The sequence below is a fragment of the Amblyomma mixtum genome, chromosome 1 (genome assembly GCF_055824585.1).
Source record: "Amblyomma mixtum isolate Tamu chromosome 1, ASM5582458v1, whole genome shotgun sequence".
NCBI lineage: Eukaryota > Metazoa > Arthropoda > Arachnida > Ixodida > Ixodidae > Amblyomma > Amblyomma mixtum.
Genome location: NC_143012.1, coordinates 248092175 through 248109361, shown reverse-complemented (window position 1 = coordinate 248109361; position 17187 = coordinate 248092175). Strand labels below are relative to the sequence as shown.

The window sequence follows — 17187 nt, the reverse complement described above, 5'->3', positions numbered from 1 at the left end:
CCACAGCAGATACGAATAGCCTGAGGTGGTCTGCCGTATGCCGTATGCCGGGGGTTGGGGGAGATAACATAATCCAAAAGATTTTCTTTACAAACAAATTGAAATACAATCAGATGGTGTGATGCAATAGACCGCGGGACGGATATCTCGGGGGGAGGGGGGGCACTCGCATGCTGTGTTCCCTCCATCCTAAGCGAATAAGGGGGGGGGGGGGGGGTTAGAACCCCTGAACCCCCCCACACACTTATGATTTACGCCACTGGGCCTCAAAACGGTGGCGTCCAAGCGACGTCCATTTCTTAGCATGCCTTGGAGCAACTTATGCCTCAGAGCTGGATGGAGAAAAATTGAGCCATGCAGGGGTTCGGCGTTACCTAACACGTGGGTGACGAAGGCATACAAGGACGGCCATAGGAATAGGGCCATGAGAGGTTGGAGAGGGGGTCCTTATTGGCACGCAACTTCTGACATCCTCATCTTTCAGAACTAGAGTAAGAAGTGTTCGTCGCGGGGCGAGAGACCATGCGCGGCGTTTGCACGCTTGATCCTCGGTAGCTCATCAGGCAAAAGGTGAAAGAAAGGATTGTGCGATCTTTCTTTGAGAACAGAAGAGCCGAGAAGGCAGATATATGAGGTATGATACCGGAAAAATAGCAAATGCATTCAGTGCAGATGCAATATCAAGTACTGCGTATGTTCGTCTCGATGCGGGTCCACACATTGCCTTTTGATGCCTGCATGTGCAGGCGTCCAAGATATTTTCGGAGAAATGGAAAATAGGTCACAATGGGTGCCAAGGAGGATCCTCTCTTCTCGCCTAAAGAATCCCCTACCCTACCCCATTCTTTTGGGAGGAGGTCCTATGGGCCGCGGACCACGAGAGCCAGATCGCCCTGGTTTTCCGGACCCGGCCGGTCCGAGGTTGCCACCAGAGGACTGCTGGACTAGGAGGTTGGTTGGCCTCAAGTAAAATGGCCCATACCCACTACGGGGGAGTGGCCAAGACAGGCGGTTAACGACTAGGAGGCCATACTACAGATGATGATGATGATGACATCTTCGCCACTTTCTTTTCTTCAAAGAAAGCTATTCTCTCCCTCTCTCTCGCCGAAAGAAGGGGATGGGTGAAAATATATATTTGGAATAGAAAATTCCAATTTCTTTCCGTGGCGGTTAGACTTGCTTCAGCTAGTTCTATTTTCAAACTAGACGCTCCGACAATGCTTCCACTGTTTTTAAAGCGCAGCGTAGCTGGAAGAACCGATGCCTTACTCTAGCTGCAAATTTTGAGCCGGCAGAACAGCTGATCACGAGTGCACGGGCAGGCACTGGCACGGGCGGTTACCCGGAAGTGACGCTTCGCTGTTTCGAAAAAAACGAAGAGGAGCGCCAAGTCATCGCATCCGCCGAGCTGGTGCAGCGTTCTCTCCCGGTCCAGCCCGCTTGGACCAACCGATCAGTGGCCCCTTCTGGTCGTTTGACAAGGCTCCTTCTCCACGCCGCAACCACCATGTACGAGAGCTCGACGGCCCGCCTCACCGAAGGCAAGCCGCAGATGCCACACCGCAGGTGAGCCTTTCTTCACGGCGGCGCGGGTTGAACGTACCAAGCGTCCTGGTAAATGCAGCCGGCAGTATTGGTTTTGGACGCCAGTGCCAAGATGCTGGACGTTAATTAGCTAGAATCCTCGCGGTTGGTTATACGTTGCTCGGTGCATGTGAGGTGTCCTACCTACTATCCACAAGTCACAGCTGCGCATACTTTTGTGAAAAGCCATACAGCTGCTGAATTGTCACTTCCCCCAAGGCAGAGAGATGGCTATAGATGTATTGCATCCTTTCCTCATGACAGCGGGTTTGGGGGAAGGAGTGACTGCATTGAACAAGAAATTTTCTTTTGGAGAACCTCACTGAGCCCCCTTTTTTCTCTCTAAATGAAGCTAAAAGGTGTAGTGTTCTGCACAGCATTGGTTCCTTCTCACTGGTTGAAACATGATATTCAATTCAGGCTTATGACCTCCTCGAGTTCTTTGCTACGAACAACTGACAGCATGTGCTATGGCCACGGCTACGTGATATTGCCTGCCCCCATTTCCTGTGCCTTCCAATTCCAGGCTGTTCAAAGGTGACCTTGAACATGGTAGTGGAGAGACCAGCTAAGCTCAAGCTTTATTTGCAGTAACATGATCACTGAGGGGCTGAAAAAGTTGCCGTGAAAAGATGTCTACCTCAAATAGTTTTTCCCAGATATTCCAGGAACGCCAAAGCAAACACTTAAGTAGTCAAGTAGAAGTGGTCACAGCAGTTAACCAGTTTCACCTTCATAGCACTATACATATCAGTGAGTTAGTGTACAGTAGTCAGATTTGACATACACTGTATACAGCTGCCATTCACATCTTAGCTTGATTTCAGCAGGGAGATGCGCCAGCCTGTTGTCATGCTTGCCATGTCACACAGGGGGCTTTACTGCAACTTTGTCCTGCAGTGAATAGTGTGAAATGGACACTAAAAGTAACTTGCTTTCAAAACAATCTGATTGTACCTTCATGCGTCACACAGTTTGCCAATTGTTTTTGAAGCAAGAGCTTTACGGGTTGCACTCTGCAGAAAATCTGGCGGCGCCTATTGTGGTTCTTGCGCGCGAAAAATCCAGATTGGTCGAAAAGGTGGCTGTGTCACATGTGAAGCAGCAGATTTGAAAAGTAATTCAAACATTAGAAAAACTGGTGATCAGAAGGTTGCAACTAGACTCAAATGTCATTAGCGCATGTTAGTTTATAAAGTAAATGAATTGCAATGAAAAGAAAATTGAAATAATTAGTCCGGAATCAAACCCCTGAACCTTACGTTGAGAGTAAGGTATACTACTCATAGGTCACACAGGCACATCCGTCGAGCTTGGTTAAAGTGGGGCTTTACATGTATGTCGTGTGGTATTTCACATAATACGGAAACAGCATTGGTGTCTGCATAGGCAACAGGCGGCGCTTCCGAGACCCGTAAACACTATCGCGTCATACCCTTACAAGTGCAGCTTGTCACCCTTTTATTTTTTGTAGCGAAAGCTACATTGGCCATGAACTTGCGATTTCGCTGTGGCGGTGCTGCGAGGAGGCACAGAGACCGACCCTGAGCCGTTGCATAGCAACCGCTGCAGCTGGCAGACGCCACGCGCTCGCCGCGCCATTTGGCATAACGTCACATCGCACGCCTCGCTACCGCCGCCGTTTGGTATTACGTCACACCGCTCGCCTCTGGTCGCTTCGCCAGCTGTGTTGCATGCCTGCTTTCGCTACATATATCCTGGCATAGCCGAGCTAAGCCACTGACAATTTTTTTCTTGCCTTACAGGGCAATGTGGGCTGCAGAGCCTGTGATCCCGGACAGAGCTGTCTACACTTTCGGTACCTTGACGCTGCTTGTTCTGGCGGGGGCCCTGGTGATCCTGGGCTATGCTGCCTACGTCAAGCTTTCCTGAACTCCAGGCTATGCTACCCAAGTCAGGCTCTTGTGTGAGTGACACAACGTGATCTGTCCGCTGAACATTTAACTTTTACAATAAGGATGGTTACCAAGAAGAGAAATGCCAGATAAGAAGCAGCACGAGTCGTGGCCCCAACCATTTATGACAAGGTTGAAACAACAGAAAAGCACTATACGGTAGAAAAAGAACATTGGTCCACTGTTTAAGTATAATTGCACATAAATCTTTACATAAGAATGCTTACTTCTCTGCTCTAAAGGCATACTGTTGCACTCAGTTAACTGACTTAGACGTGATATGGTACCATAAGAACCAAAGCACACTTACATGCCTTAAAGTCAATGAGCATGTCAGCATTGCATGCTAGCTAGCATGCTGTAAAACTCTGATATGTTCTTGACGAGAGAATTACCAAGTAACAACAGTACTGAGAGTGATAGAACAATTCATTTTTCATGGGGCCATTATCAAACAGAGCACTGTCAAAGTAAAAACTATGCATGCTTTTGCTAACCTACTGAAATTATGGCTAAAAGTGCATGATAAATCATTGTGGCTTTGTACTCTGCTTACAGTGCATGATTAACTAATCTGTGCTGAGATGAATTACTATTAAATGAGTTTGGTTTCATGTTGTTCTATTCTAGTGGTGAAAGTAAACACTTATTCAAAAGAATATTCACTTATGCTTTCAGTGTAGATGTTATACTTTTGTATCAGAACTCTGTAGTGCCAGAACACATGCTTCCTATGGGTGAAATTAAGCGGACCTTAACCACGCAAAATAAAAAAAGTTCAGGCATAGCATTAATGTGCCCAATTACGAAATATTAACTGATACTCTGCTTTCCTTTACATTTCAGAACACCCATGGATCTGGTTAAATGGGACGCTAAATAAAGACATCACTGCAAGTCTGCAATCAGCATAACTTTCTTGGAACAACACACCTATCACACTGGCCTACACCCACATAAAACCAACAAATCCTTACAACACAAATGTTCAATGCACATCTGTCCATGGTGAACATAACACACAGGTGCAAACTGTGCAGGATGCGAACTGACCCGCAGCACAAGGCGACAGAAGTGGAGGCAAGTCCATCTTGTTCACGCAGTATCCCTGCAGTTAACTCGTCCATCAAACTCCGATATACTACTTCCAAGCTGCTCTCAGTGCTTTTCTTGCAGAAAACCGCTTGCTGATGTATGAAACTAGGATAAGTATTGTAAGCACAAAAGATATCAACACGTGGTCAAAGTCGTCCTTCAGGATGTCAAACGTTTTAGACGGCGCCACTCTAGTATAGAAAATATCCAGCCCATAGGCAACTACCAGGCAGGTAGATTCCAGTCCTGACGCAGCTGTTGCAAAGCCTGACACTCTTGCAACAGACTGGTTATAGTTTACTATGTGCTCCGAGTTGATGGGAAGTTCGGGCATGTAGGGAATAAGGCCTTCTTCGCGGTGCAGAGCTGTCGGCGTGATTGGTCTTCGTGGATCCAGGAGTGCCTTTGGTAGTTCCAAAATGGCTCCAGACGGCAAAGCTAACAGGACATGCTTGCTTGTGATTCCCTTTTCAGTGACTGTGTCACTCATGGCATCTATTGAGCTCGGGAACACATAACTCTGGTGTTCCACAATAGCCCCCGGTGGAGAGTTGAAAGATGAAAAAGCTGAAGTGTTGCTCTGAGTTGCCCCTTCATAGAGCTCAATAACCGAGATTTCAGTGCGACGGGACTTTTCATTGTGGTAGCAGTAAACAACCCAGTTCTCTGAGTGCACTACATGCAGAGGGCCCCTGGCTCTCTTGTGGTTGGCCGAGTAAATGAACGCACCAGTGACGACATCAACTAGGTGAACAGTGACACTTGCCACTTTGTGTACGCTGTCAGTACCTTCAGTGACAACGGCAACCAAATTCGGGTTCAGATATTTGTACAGAACACTGCGATCACCCATAACACGGCCTTGGGAATGTACGTGCTCCAGTGGATTGCGTGTCACAAGTTGTGTGATTTTCTGCCCATCACTCTGAACAAATGCAGTCCAGACTGTCTCCACAGCAAGTTTGTCGGGCGTAGATGGCCTCAGGCTATATCCCACAAGATACCCAGTGGAAACATCAGCGGTGAAGAGGTACTGGGTGCTTCGGTGTTCGTAAACAAGTTTTGCAGACGACTGCGGGTAGGAATGAACACCAAGTTCATTGTCTAGAAGAATGAGGCCTCTGGTGTACTCGTCATCAAGGAATGGTAGAGATGATGCCTGCTTAACGCGGTAAGGAAGTTCCTGTTCATCCAGGATGGCTCCTGTTATAGGGTTGACGGATACTAAATAGCCATTGCCAGAGCTGTGCTTTCCAAGCACTGTGCAGCGAGGTGGGTGGGGGTAATGTGCAGTAGTCCTCTGGATAAAGATGGGCAGCTTTTTAGTGCCAGCACTGGTTATAGGGTGCAATTCTGGAAAGTGCTGGCTCCATACTATCTGCCCATTGCGGTTGTCAAGAGCAAACAACTTCTGAGCTGCGGTGCTCATCAGTATAACTTTGTTGAAGCCAAATTTGTCACGTGTAAGATCCCGTGAGGACACACCTGCTTCTGGTTGGCCTATAGTTCCACTGAGACTAGCAACTAAGCCTAGAAGCAAGCTCTGCAACTGGCACAGTTGCATTGTGATACGTGTCACAAACATGGCCAGAATGTTGGCATTTCCATCTCCAAATTCCTGTTCAATCTTGGCATCAGTTTCTGACAGAGGCAAATCAATAAACTGCGCTTCGAGAACAGAGGCCAAGGCCTCCTCACGTGTCCACATCAGGCGGCCTTGCTGGTGGAACAGCAGCACAGCATCATCCTCAGTAACCACGAGGGTCTTGTACGCTGGTTTCAGATCCTTCAGCAAGAAAGGCAGCAGGTGCACGCTGACGGCATTTGCCGTAGAGGGCGGAATCGCAAACTGGCCATCGTAATCTGCTCGCTGCTGCCAGCTGCCCCCAAGCTCATAGATAAAAATTTTGCTGACACCACTCTCTGTTTGCTCCACGACGCCCAAGGAGGGCGTTTCGCCACGTCCGTCAGTGCTTGCTGCACTGAGCGCGTTGCGAACAGATTGCCACCCATCGCCCATGCTAATGAGATGAGTAGCATTAGGGAACATTTGCGCAAGCCTCACGCCCGTCTTGGTTATCCGCAATACAGCGAAACCGCCACGCTCAGGCATACGCAATGCCAGGTACGAATCCTCCTGTGGGTAGGCCGGGCCTTCAATGGGCTGCAGGACTGGAATAGCGGCCGGGTCGTCAAGCTGGATGCCGAGAGAGGACAGCGGGACGTCGCGGAAAGCTGCCGACTCACCCAACGCCATGACTCGAACTGTGGACACCTTGGGATCAAAACAAGCCAGGTATTTGTGCTCCACAAGCTTGCAGTCGGTCCGGTCAGTAATCCACGGTGCCGAAACCATGGGAGACGTTTTCATTTCGCCGTTTCGGAGGTTGTAGACAGTTGCGAGGACGTGGGAGCCGGGATGTATTTCGACTGCGGTGAGCTCCCTCGCATGAGAGTTCACATCATACCTGACCAGCGGAGCGGAGCTGCGCGGGAGGGTCTTCTCCCATTGAAGAACTCCAGTGTGAACGTCCCAGGAGCGCACGTACGGCGCGTCGCCCGAGACGGTGATGAGATCGCCGGCAGTCGAGACGGCGTGAATCTTCCCGTCCTGCTCAAGCACTTGCCTCCACATCAGGGCTCCGTTGCGGGTGCTTAAAGAGGCCAGCACGCTCTTCTCAGTGGCAACCACGACGCGCTGACCGGGGCCCGCAGAGCTGGGATCGGCGTGCACGTACACCGGTCTTCCGATGAATCGTTGCCGCCAGTCCAACTTTCCTGCTTGGTCTTCGTACAAGGCATGTACGCCGAATTCTCTATGCTGCACTGTTGAGAGAGCAATTAAAACGGCTACAAGAGCCTGGGAAAGCATTTGGTACGTACTTCCCATTATCGAAGATACATTAAGTGCAGGAAACTGCAAGGAAATCATTCATAGCTTTGCAACGTGCATTACTACAGCTGGTGCTTGTACTACGTCGACGGGCACCGGGAAATTAAAACGCTGTTCTCCCTCGATGATCAAGCCGGTAAAACGACGCCGAGGTGGCTGAGGTAATTTCGATGGAGAAGAATTTTAGTGTCCCCTCTCAAAGTAGTTTTTTTTTAAAACTTTATTATCGCCCAGTAGTTTTCCTAAAACAAACAACATGTTTTTTTTTAGCTTAAAACTTCTTGTTTGAAACTTGCGTTGCCTGTCTGAGAGGCGCTGCAATCGCTTGCGATGTAGAATGTAAACAAAAGAGCAGACGCCTTTGCAGCGTGCAGCTTGTGCTGTTTGCGTAGCATTCGTGCCTTATTTTTAATTATTGGTTTTCGCGGGTCGAAACTGCTCGTTGGTTGTGAGTCGCACCGTAGTGGAGACCTCCAGATTAATTTCGTCTACCAGTGGTATTTTACCGAACACCAAAATCTAAAAGAGGAGGGGACTGCCGTTTCCTAAGGCTTGCTTTCTTTTCTTTGCGTTTTCCATCAACATAAAACTGTACCAGTTGCTAGATTTGTTTCATGCCTGACCACGAGCCCCATTTTTTCTGCTTATTACTGGCGTTACCGATATTTTGAGTCCTTTATAAGTTTTTGCGCTCACACGACAGTTGCAAACTCTCCATAAAGCCCTTCGCACGATGCAGCAATGTATGCACACAAGCATGTCAAGCTAACAACAATATCACAGTAACATATTTTCTCGGGTATTTTCCTAGAAGCTTTGCGCATGCTCCCTCTTCGGTGAAATTAACTTCGTGGAACTATTTGGTTGTTACGAAAACTTTCAATGCACGGCCACCTTCTGGGATTCTGGGCTTCGTTTCTCTCGAAATACATGTAGTAACATGGCTCATGTGCGTGTTATCTCATACAAATATAACCGATATTAGCAGCATTACTTCACGATTATTTTTCCTTCCTGACATTTGAAGTACCTCGAAAGTATACCATCTAATTGCGTTTAATTACTCGTAGATATACAATCATACCGTTATAAAAGAGACTTTCTTTGCAAGTCGATTTAGTTTAGTACCACCTTGTACCGTAAAGTTCACGTCAGCGCATTTAGCCGAGACACCCCCCTTTTGTATATTTATGTCACTCGCATTCAACGAGCAACCGCTTCCTGCTTAACTGATATGCTGTTTGTTTCCGACAGTTAATATTTCCGTCCTTCCAAAACTAATCATTTTACTGCTTTTTGGTGTATGTCGGCTGCTGAGCACTAGATCGCGGGCGCAATCCATGCTGCGGGGGCTGCCTTTCGAGGCAGGCAGAGCGCAAAGGGCGGCCGTGTGCGTGCGATGTCGGTGCATGGTAAATGAGTTTATTTGCTCATTTGAGACACGGGGATGGCTCCACAATGGCGCCTCGTTCTCTGTTCTGTCTTCCTCTGTTCCCTCTCTCTGTTCCCTTCCTTCAACACGCGTCCATCGATAACCTCAAGACCTTTTGTTGCGAAAGCAACACTACGCGAGTTGCCGAGCCATTTCGCGGAGCTGAGGAAAAATAAGGCCATACTGCGCGTGCGCGAGTAGCAGGGGCGTCACACGGCGGACAGCTGGCGAGCCGCCGCCGTCGCTGCGCGGGTGACTCAGCCCGCTCGCCAGTTGCGCATGCGCAGTAGCGGCGCATAGCTAGCGTGCCGGGGCCGCCGCCGCTGCCGCGCGCTCTCCATCGCCTCTCTCTCTCTCTCTCCTCGTTGCTTTCGCAATCCTCCAGGTTTAACCAGAGCTAAACCACTGCCAATTTTTTTTCTCTTTTTCACTGGACTATAAGAGAGGCGTCTGTGTCATCGGTAGCGCCAGGAATTGAGGCATTTGTCTACTATTAAGACGCGTGCTTTTTTGCAGGTTGTAAGCACACGGTATCATTTTAACATATATCCCTCCCTAAACCCTCGCCCTGAGTTTTTCTTGTTAAATGAAGGTGATCAACCCGACGAAGAAGTGCGACCCTAGCGACACCTACATCGGCCAGCGTCGAGCGAGCTGAGTAGTCAGCAGCAAGAGACCGCTGCGTTGCATGGAGGTAACGAAGCCTGCTAAGCCAGCTGTGCTTTTCAAAAGCACGCCAACTGCAAGTGCACTATAGTCAGGAGACCGGAAATACATGCTCGGAGTCGACGGAAAGTAACAGACGGTGGAAAACAAAACAGAAAGGCACCTTGCGGCTGCATTGTTGCGCGCACGTGTACTAAGGGGAGAGAACATGGTTGCATCCATTGAAGAGCTAGACGATTATGAGCTCTCAAGTTGCACGTGTTCACCATCGACCGCATGCGACGCGAAAATAAGTTTTTGGAAGTAATATTAATATGCTGACGGAGAACAGCAGCAGCTTACAGCTTGAGAACCGTAAGATGTCATTTATTGCGGCATGCTTCCACGAATGTGAACTGCTGCGTACTGTCTTTTTACGTTAGCAGAACAGGAGAGACAGACTAACGAAATTAAGACAATTTGAAGTGTTAAAGTTTGTCGCTAAACAATTACTCAAGGCCCATTTTTTTTTGCGCCCATTTTTTATTTTAAGATCTAAATGCCTGTCTCTTTCAGCTTTCTTTAGTGATTACCGGTTGCTGGCCGCGTGTTTGTATCTTGGTGCTCGGTGCTCGGCTTCATAGGGGTGAAATGCTTGGGAAATGGGTCATTGACCCCACCTTGAGTGCACAAAAGTAGCTTGAAAACTACACTTGTGCCATAAAAATTCATCATTGTCATCCTCATCATCATGTACCCCCCCCCCCCCCCCCCCCTCCCGCTTTCCGCGATCGCTATCCACTTTATATTGCCCCTTTTTGCACTCATAATTTAGTGTTGCAATTCAACAGACGAACCATTAAAAGGAAGTTATTGCAGCACTTCGGTGTTATTTGGTTTAAGGCTCACGACGACGTTAACTAACGGTATTTAGCGAGCTAACGGTATTTAACCGTTAGCTCGCTTCAACACTTTGGGTATTATTTACAAAATAATATGGATCAAAACTAATGACCTTCAGTTTTTATACTTATTACGCGTGACCATGCTTTTCACTGGGAGCGAACACACGCAGAAAAGAGCCTGTTCTGGGCTCCGCTGCTTCCCAGAACACAAGGAACAAGAGAGCGCTTTAACGGGACAATTCTCTTTCTCCATATTCTGCAGTGAGCCTACATCGAAATGCAGCTGCCGCGGCCCGATGTCGAACCCACAAGCTCGCGCTCAGCCGCCAAACTCTTTTCTTTCTTTGTGACGGCTTCATACAAGGTTATCTCCCACGCAGGCTCCAGCACAGCACTGAACATTTTCAAAGTACAGATTCCCGCTCCCTCCCTCCGTATGCAGGGCGAAGGGTGAAGCGTCAACCGCATGATATAATTCAAAGCGAGGCGCTACCAGTCATCACGTCATCGGTCATCGCGTCGTTCAGTTAATGGCTCTGTAGGAAATTCCACCCACCTACCTGAAGCAGTCGGCGCGAGTAGAGCCAGTAGCAGAAAGAAGGCTTTGCCGGTACGTAATTTCTGATCTAGCTATTATTGCGAAAGCAATACTACTTGCACTTTCACGCCTTTGCCGTGCCGCGGTTGTGACCACCATCGTGCCGCGGCGGTGACCACCATTGACCTTCATTTGACCTTGATTGCATTAGATTGGATTGGACTGGATTGGACTGGACTGGATTGGACTGGACTGGATTGGACTGGACTGGATTAGATTAGATTACATTGGATTGGATTTGATTGCATTGGATTTGATTGGATTGGATTGTATAACCGATGCATCACCACAAGTCTAACCACAAGCACCACCACCAGCTACACTACCAGCTGTACCATGGCGTAGGTACGGACATTGCTTTCGCAATTACCGGGCTTAACCAAGCTAAGCCACAGCGAATTTTTTTTCTGCGAGCGAAGTTTGTTTTTATAGCCCGGTTTTAGCGAAGAAGCTGCCGAACCTCGCTTCGTCATGACTCACATGAGCCGTGCGTCGCAACAGTTCAGTAAAAGCCTGGTAAGAGACTACGAGTATAGTGGAGCAAGAAAAGGTGTTGTGGCGTATGGCTCACTTCTGACAAGTCTCAGCACCACAGATACTTGCAGTTTGGCGTCTCTTCATTGTGTCCGTTATAAATGCGATCTATTACCAACAATCCGGGATTTTCATCACCACTTTTATCGTAATTTATGTTGTTTAGTCTTAGAAATAGTGTATTAGCGCAGTCTCGCCGCTTCGTGCAGGTGTGGGGTATACGTTATGCGGTTACAACTTTAATCACGAAAAAAAAAAGACCAGAAAATAAACTGTCCTTCAGTATGAAGCGAGAAGCTCTTTCAATGATGAAGGCTTCGTTTGTTGACACTGAAACAGCGAGAACAGCGATAAGAACACAATTTATTCATTTATTTTCTTGTTTGTCGGCGGAAGTCCGCAGCTGTATACGTATACAGAGCGGAGTTTCGCCCTCGTACAAGCGGAGCCTTCTTGACTTCCCGCCTGTTAGCGAGATCTCGCTTACTAAAATGGCTTTCAGTGCGAAGCGAGAAATTCTTTCAGCGATGAACGTTCCGTTTGTTTACTTCACCACAGTACGCCACATCGATCAAGCGAACCGCTTCATAGGAATTCGAGGTTGGGCACGGGCCACCAACAGAGACAGTCGATGGAGTCAGCAATGACGCGCGGATAGACACTGTATGTCGATGGGAGCCATGCGACAACCGGGAAAACATCGGGAATCGCTTTAGCAGTAATGCTCTGTGGCAATACCGCCACGCATGCCCATGCAGCTCATTTTTTTTTTGGATCGCGCCAGTTAATGTCACTGACGCTGTAACGAAAGCGCGATGTTTAATAACGTCACATTTAGCGTAGTTAGAGGCTCTTTTTGCCATTGACTCTGATTTTAATGTATGGCTATGTTCTGAGAAGTTGCAGCAGAACGAGGAGGTGAAGACTTGTTTGAAAGATCACTAAATTGGCGTCACAAAGCGTAGTCACGCAGCTTTGACCGATCGTGTTTTCGACGGAGGAGTGCCGCGGCCTTTCTTTGTTCACAAACAGAGAGAACTAATATTTCTATCCATAAAATTAAAGCAGTATGCAAAGCAACTCTCTGTTCACAACGTCACTCGATTCTCTCCTGAAGTGGTGGCGTTAATCCCTCCCTCCCGCCTTGCACATTTCTGATGTGCTGTAAAGGGGAGCCGCCGTAAGGCATCATTCTCTTGGGTTCCTCGAGATAGAGATCCACTTCTCCCAGCACTGTTGAACGTTGATAGTTTGTAATATTGCGCAAAGTGTCTATGAGTGTGCCTTAGAATGTGGGATTACCTTTCCTCCGTAATCCAGCGCCAAGGACGTGTATTGGCTGCTACCGTACATCAATCTCATTCCATTCTGGAAGAGGGACGACCGCCATTCAAAGGCTGATCCGATGGACGGATAAAGTGTCCCTGTGCTGACGACGCTGTCCTTCGACCGGAGTTTTTCGATATCGCCAGTTCGGATCATCCCTGCCTGCCTGTGGTCAGGGCAGGATGATCGGCGGCACGGGAAGTTTCCGTCCCTCGAGATGCGTCGGGAAAGGAATGGGCGGAAAGGATAATAAAGCTGATGTTGACAACGGATAAAAATATGACGTAGCTTGCATGAACCAAGAATAAAGCCTTTCCTCACAGTCGGCAATGTACACTACTCATGTGATGGAAAGGTCTAACATTGTCTAAAAAAACGCCACGATGTGTATTAAGTATCAAATCAGTAACAGTGTGTACAGTAAAAAAAAAAAAAAAACTTTCAAAACACAACTTTACAGTCTCTAATCACGAAAGAAGTCGTATTGACGGTACAAGTCCACAGGATATTTCCCATTGCGGAGCTCCAATGGATTTCAAACATTTGTGACCATACACAAGGCACGAATTCAACAGGTTAGTTGTTTTGTATCTCACATCAAAGTACCCTGCGTTGTTCGTGCCTAAAGTAGAGCCTGCGTATTGAAAATATTGCAGACTAGATATAAAATGCAAACTTCTGCTATTATAGGGCTGGAAATTTTTCATTATGCACAGCATGGTCGCAGTTTGTCGGGTCGGTCGTTCTTCTTGAAAAGGAAATACTGCATTTAATACTCAGGCCTCCCGACCAGGTACTCCAACAAAGAGAGCACCGCCCTTATGGAACCCCTCGCCGCACATGCCGGCTGGCAGCACCGGAAGCCACAACTGAAACGCAACGGGGACAAACCACGCAAATGTTTACCGCAACGCTTTGCACATAGGCGTAGAACATCTGTCGCAAAAGTGAGCAGGCCAACATATGCCCATGTGCGGATTGGGAGCGCATTCGCCTTTTGTCAGGGAGGCCACAACATTCATCTTCCTCGCCATTATTCTCCAACGAGTGGAACAGCAATTTAAGGCGTGGCACACTTCGGCCTAAGACGCGGTCGGTTGGGGAATCTTTGCGAGAGGTATATATTATAACCGGGTGGATTTCAAAGAGAAGGCAAACGAAGCAGGGTGTACCAGAATGTCAGATGGGCGGATGAGATTAGAAAGTTTTCTAGGATAAGTTTTCCGCAGCTGGAAAAGGACAGGGTTAATTGGAGGGAAATGAGAGCGGCATTTGTTCTGCGCTAAACTTGGGCTGATGGTTATGATGGCTATAGCGCTTCATGATCAAAAAGTGCATCTTTTGCCTGACCAGGTAGATTCTGACAAGTGTGTTCGCCTTTAAGCGTTTACGTCATGACTATGGTCAGGAGACAGCAGCTCTGTATGCGAAGCGGTATGTCATGAGCACGACCAGTACCATGTGGCCGGCTGAAGTAGTGGACCACCGAACATAATAGTTATTGCTTCAGGCCGTTTCAGCCACCTGTGAAGAGACCGAGTCGGTTTCGAAGCTTCGGGACTCATTTTTTAAGAGGGTGGCTTGAGCGCCTTGATGCCCTGTTGAGCCTTACAAAGCAAGTTAGATTTGCGCCGAGAACGCTTACCCATTTAAAATCAGTCTGTTGAATTAACTGATACCTTACTCAAATGGGTGCAACAAAATAACGCCCCCTCAAGATACGTCCCCGGAAAAAAACGTCCCCGCAAATAACCGGCACCGCAAGTTACGTAAGATAAGCTGAGCAGCAGGTTAGGGCAAAGCATGTACCCATTAGAAAACCGGTGGGTATCGAACCCCCCCCCTTCTCCCCCCCCCCCCCCCCCCACCTCACGCATGCTAGGCGGATGCTCAAACCACAATGGGTTACGAGACGTTTGGTGACACCCTTTTTGGGGCCATGTTTGCCTATATACTTCGAATATGGGGGAGGTTTTTTCAGGGGGCATTTTTTCCGATGACTGCTTTCCACAACACTACTCAAAGAGAAAAAAAATTCAGCGCAAGCAAGACTTAAAACCAGCAGGTGAACAGAAACGACCATTTTTTTTTTGTTTTTGCACGTCTCTTGAGTCTTTGTCTTGTTCGCGTTGAAATTCTTTCCATTCCAGTGTTTCCTGAGCGATTTTGTTTCTTCGTGCCACTGACATTAGCTGGGACATTGCCTCTTGCGGCATAGAACTGAAAAAAAAAAGAACATGTAGCTTGTGCATTTCCATGAATTCGGTATTTAGACTATTTCCAAGGAGGCGGAGGAGGAATAAGAGGAAAGGCAGGGAGGTTAATCGAAGAATAATCGGTATGCTACCCTAGGTCTGGAGCTCGCGCGCCCAGACCTATATACAGGGTGTTTCACCTAAGACTTTCTGCAATTTTTAAAAATAATCTATTTGAATTAGATGTGCGCTTTTTCTGGCATAGCATTGTCAGTGGTGTAGTACATCATAATGCAGCTAAGACGTGCTAACTAGCACGCTTGTTAACCAATATTTAATAGTTAACTTTTAAACTATTACCGCTGGGCTCCTTAATTATTGAGAGGCATGTAGCCCACCGTAAGTAATCTCCATATCCGTTTTTAGAATTTCGAGAACGCGATTATCCTCGGCGCTGTGGCCCAACAAATTTGGGCTATCTCGACGAGTTAGGTTCACTGGAGAGGTTGCTTTGCCTGCAAGCTTCTCAAACCGCATGTATTTTGGCGCGATATATATATATATATATATATATATATATATATATATATATATATATATATATATGTTGTGGCCCCGTATTGCTTTTGTGTGTGTGCGCCCCCTCCTAACGACCACTCGCATTCCCCTCCTAACGACCACTCAATCCTCCTCCTAACGACCACGACAGTTGCCCCTCGTCGCACGCTGTCACCAGATGCCCCCCCACGGTGCGCCCCCGCACCCTCCTCCTGTTCTGGGAAGCCACTCCCTCCCGTGGACGCTTCTCAGCTCCCTCCTTTCTTCGGGCGGCCAGTTCGGCTCCTGCCTCGGTCGACGCTGGTCGCACCCTCATCGGCTTTAAATAAACGAAGTCTTAAAGTACCGTGTGCGTCTTCGCTGCATTCAACACAGCGACCGGACACGACAGTGGCGACGAGAAAGTGGATTCGACCCGCGCTACGCAACGCTATTGACAAGCCATGGCTACGCGAGGGTTTTCCAATCAGATACCAGAATTCAACGGCTCATCGTGGTCATCGTGGGTTGGACGCCTTCAGTTCTACTTTGAAGCTAACAACATCACAGACCCAGCCTTGAAGAGGGCCAACCTGCTGACGCTGTGCGGGGAGCAGACCTACGATACTGTCTGCGCCCTTATTCAGCCAAGCACACCAGCGGCAGTGTCTTACGACGACATCGTAAAAGCGCTGCAAAAGCACTACGACCCAAGGCCATCCGAGGTCTACAGCCGGGCTCGCTTCCAACGACGAGATCAACTGGGAGGAGAAACTGTGAGCGCCTACGTAGCCACGCTCAAGAAGCTCGCTGCCGACTGCAATTTTGGAACGCTGTCGACAACAGCTACCGGGCAGGAGGGAGACGCAGCTTCTTCTGCTAACACCACCATGCTTCCCTTGGACGTGATGTTACGCGACAGATTTGTGTGCGGACTGAGTGACGAGTCACTGCAGCAGCGCCTGTTCGCTGAGAAGGACCTCACATTCAGCAAAGCTTACGACATCGCCGTTCGAGCGGAGAGCGCCGGTCACCAGCAGAGAGGGATTCGCCGGAACACCGAGCCGGTACACCAGACAAGCAACCAGGTGCGCAAGCCTTCTGTTGTTGTAAAATCGGTCAAAAAGGCACAACGCTGCTGGCGGTGTGACGACCAACACAACCCCCAGGGATGTCGATTCCAGTCAGCCACGTGTAATTTTTGCCACAAGCGAGGGCATATCGAAAGAGCATGCATTACGAAACGGAGACTTGCCAAGATAAAGTCACCTTCCCAGCCTAATCACAGCGTCAACGCCTCAGAGAATACGCCGCTATCTGATCTCCATGGAGCAACATCAGCAACACCATCTGTGTTGTACGACCTGAACACCATGAATCTCGGCACGCGACCGAAGATTTTTACAGAAGTAAGCGTACATCACCAGCTGATTAAGTTCGAGGTGGACTCCGGCGCAGCCTGTACTCTGATCAGTGAGGACACGTTCCGAACTTCATGGCCATCTGACGCACCCGCCCTGCAAC

The 17187-nt window shown here is 48.4% G+C and overlaps 1 protein-coding gene and 1 long non-coding RNA gene across 2 annotated transcripts; one reads left to right on the top strand and one right to left on the bottom strand.

Annotated features, from left to right (window-relative positions):
- Nucleotides 1–1351: 1351 nt before the first annotated feature.
- LOC149371429 (uncharacterized) lies at nucleotides 1352–4408 on the top strand. The gene is made up of 3 exons (XR_016286879.1): nucleotides 1352–1569; nucleotides 3354–3514; nucleotides 4350–4408. It is a non-coding gene; the product is annotated as an uncharacterized LOC149371429 (long non-coding RNA).
- On the bottom strand, nucleotides 3610–7602 carry EMC1 (ER membrane protein complex subunit 1). Its single transcript, XM_089565663.1, has one exon. It carries the CDS (start codon nucleotides 7528–7530, stop codon nucleotides 4645–4647), a length of 2886 nt encoding a protein of 961 aa, XP_089421789.1. The 5' UTR covers nucleotides 7531–7602; the 3' UTR covers nucleotides 3610–4644.
- Nucleotides 7603–17187: the final 9585 nt, after the last annotated feature.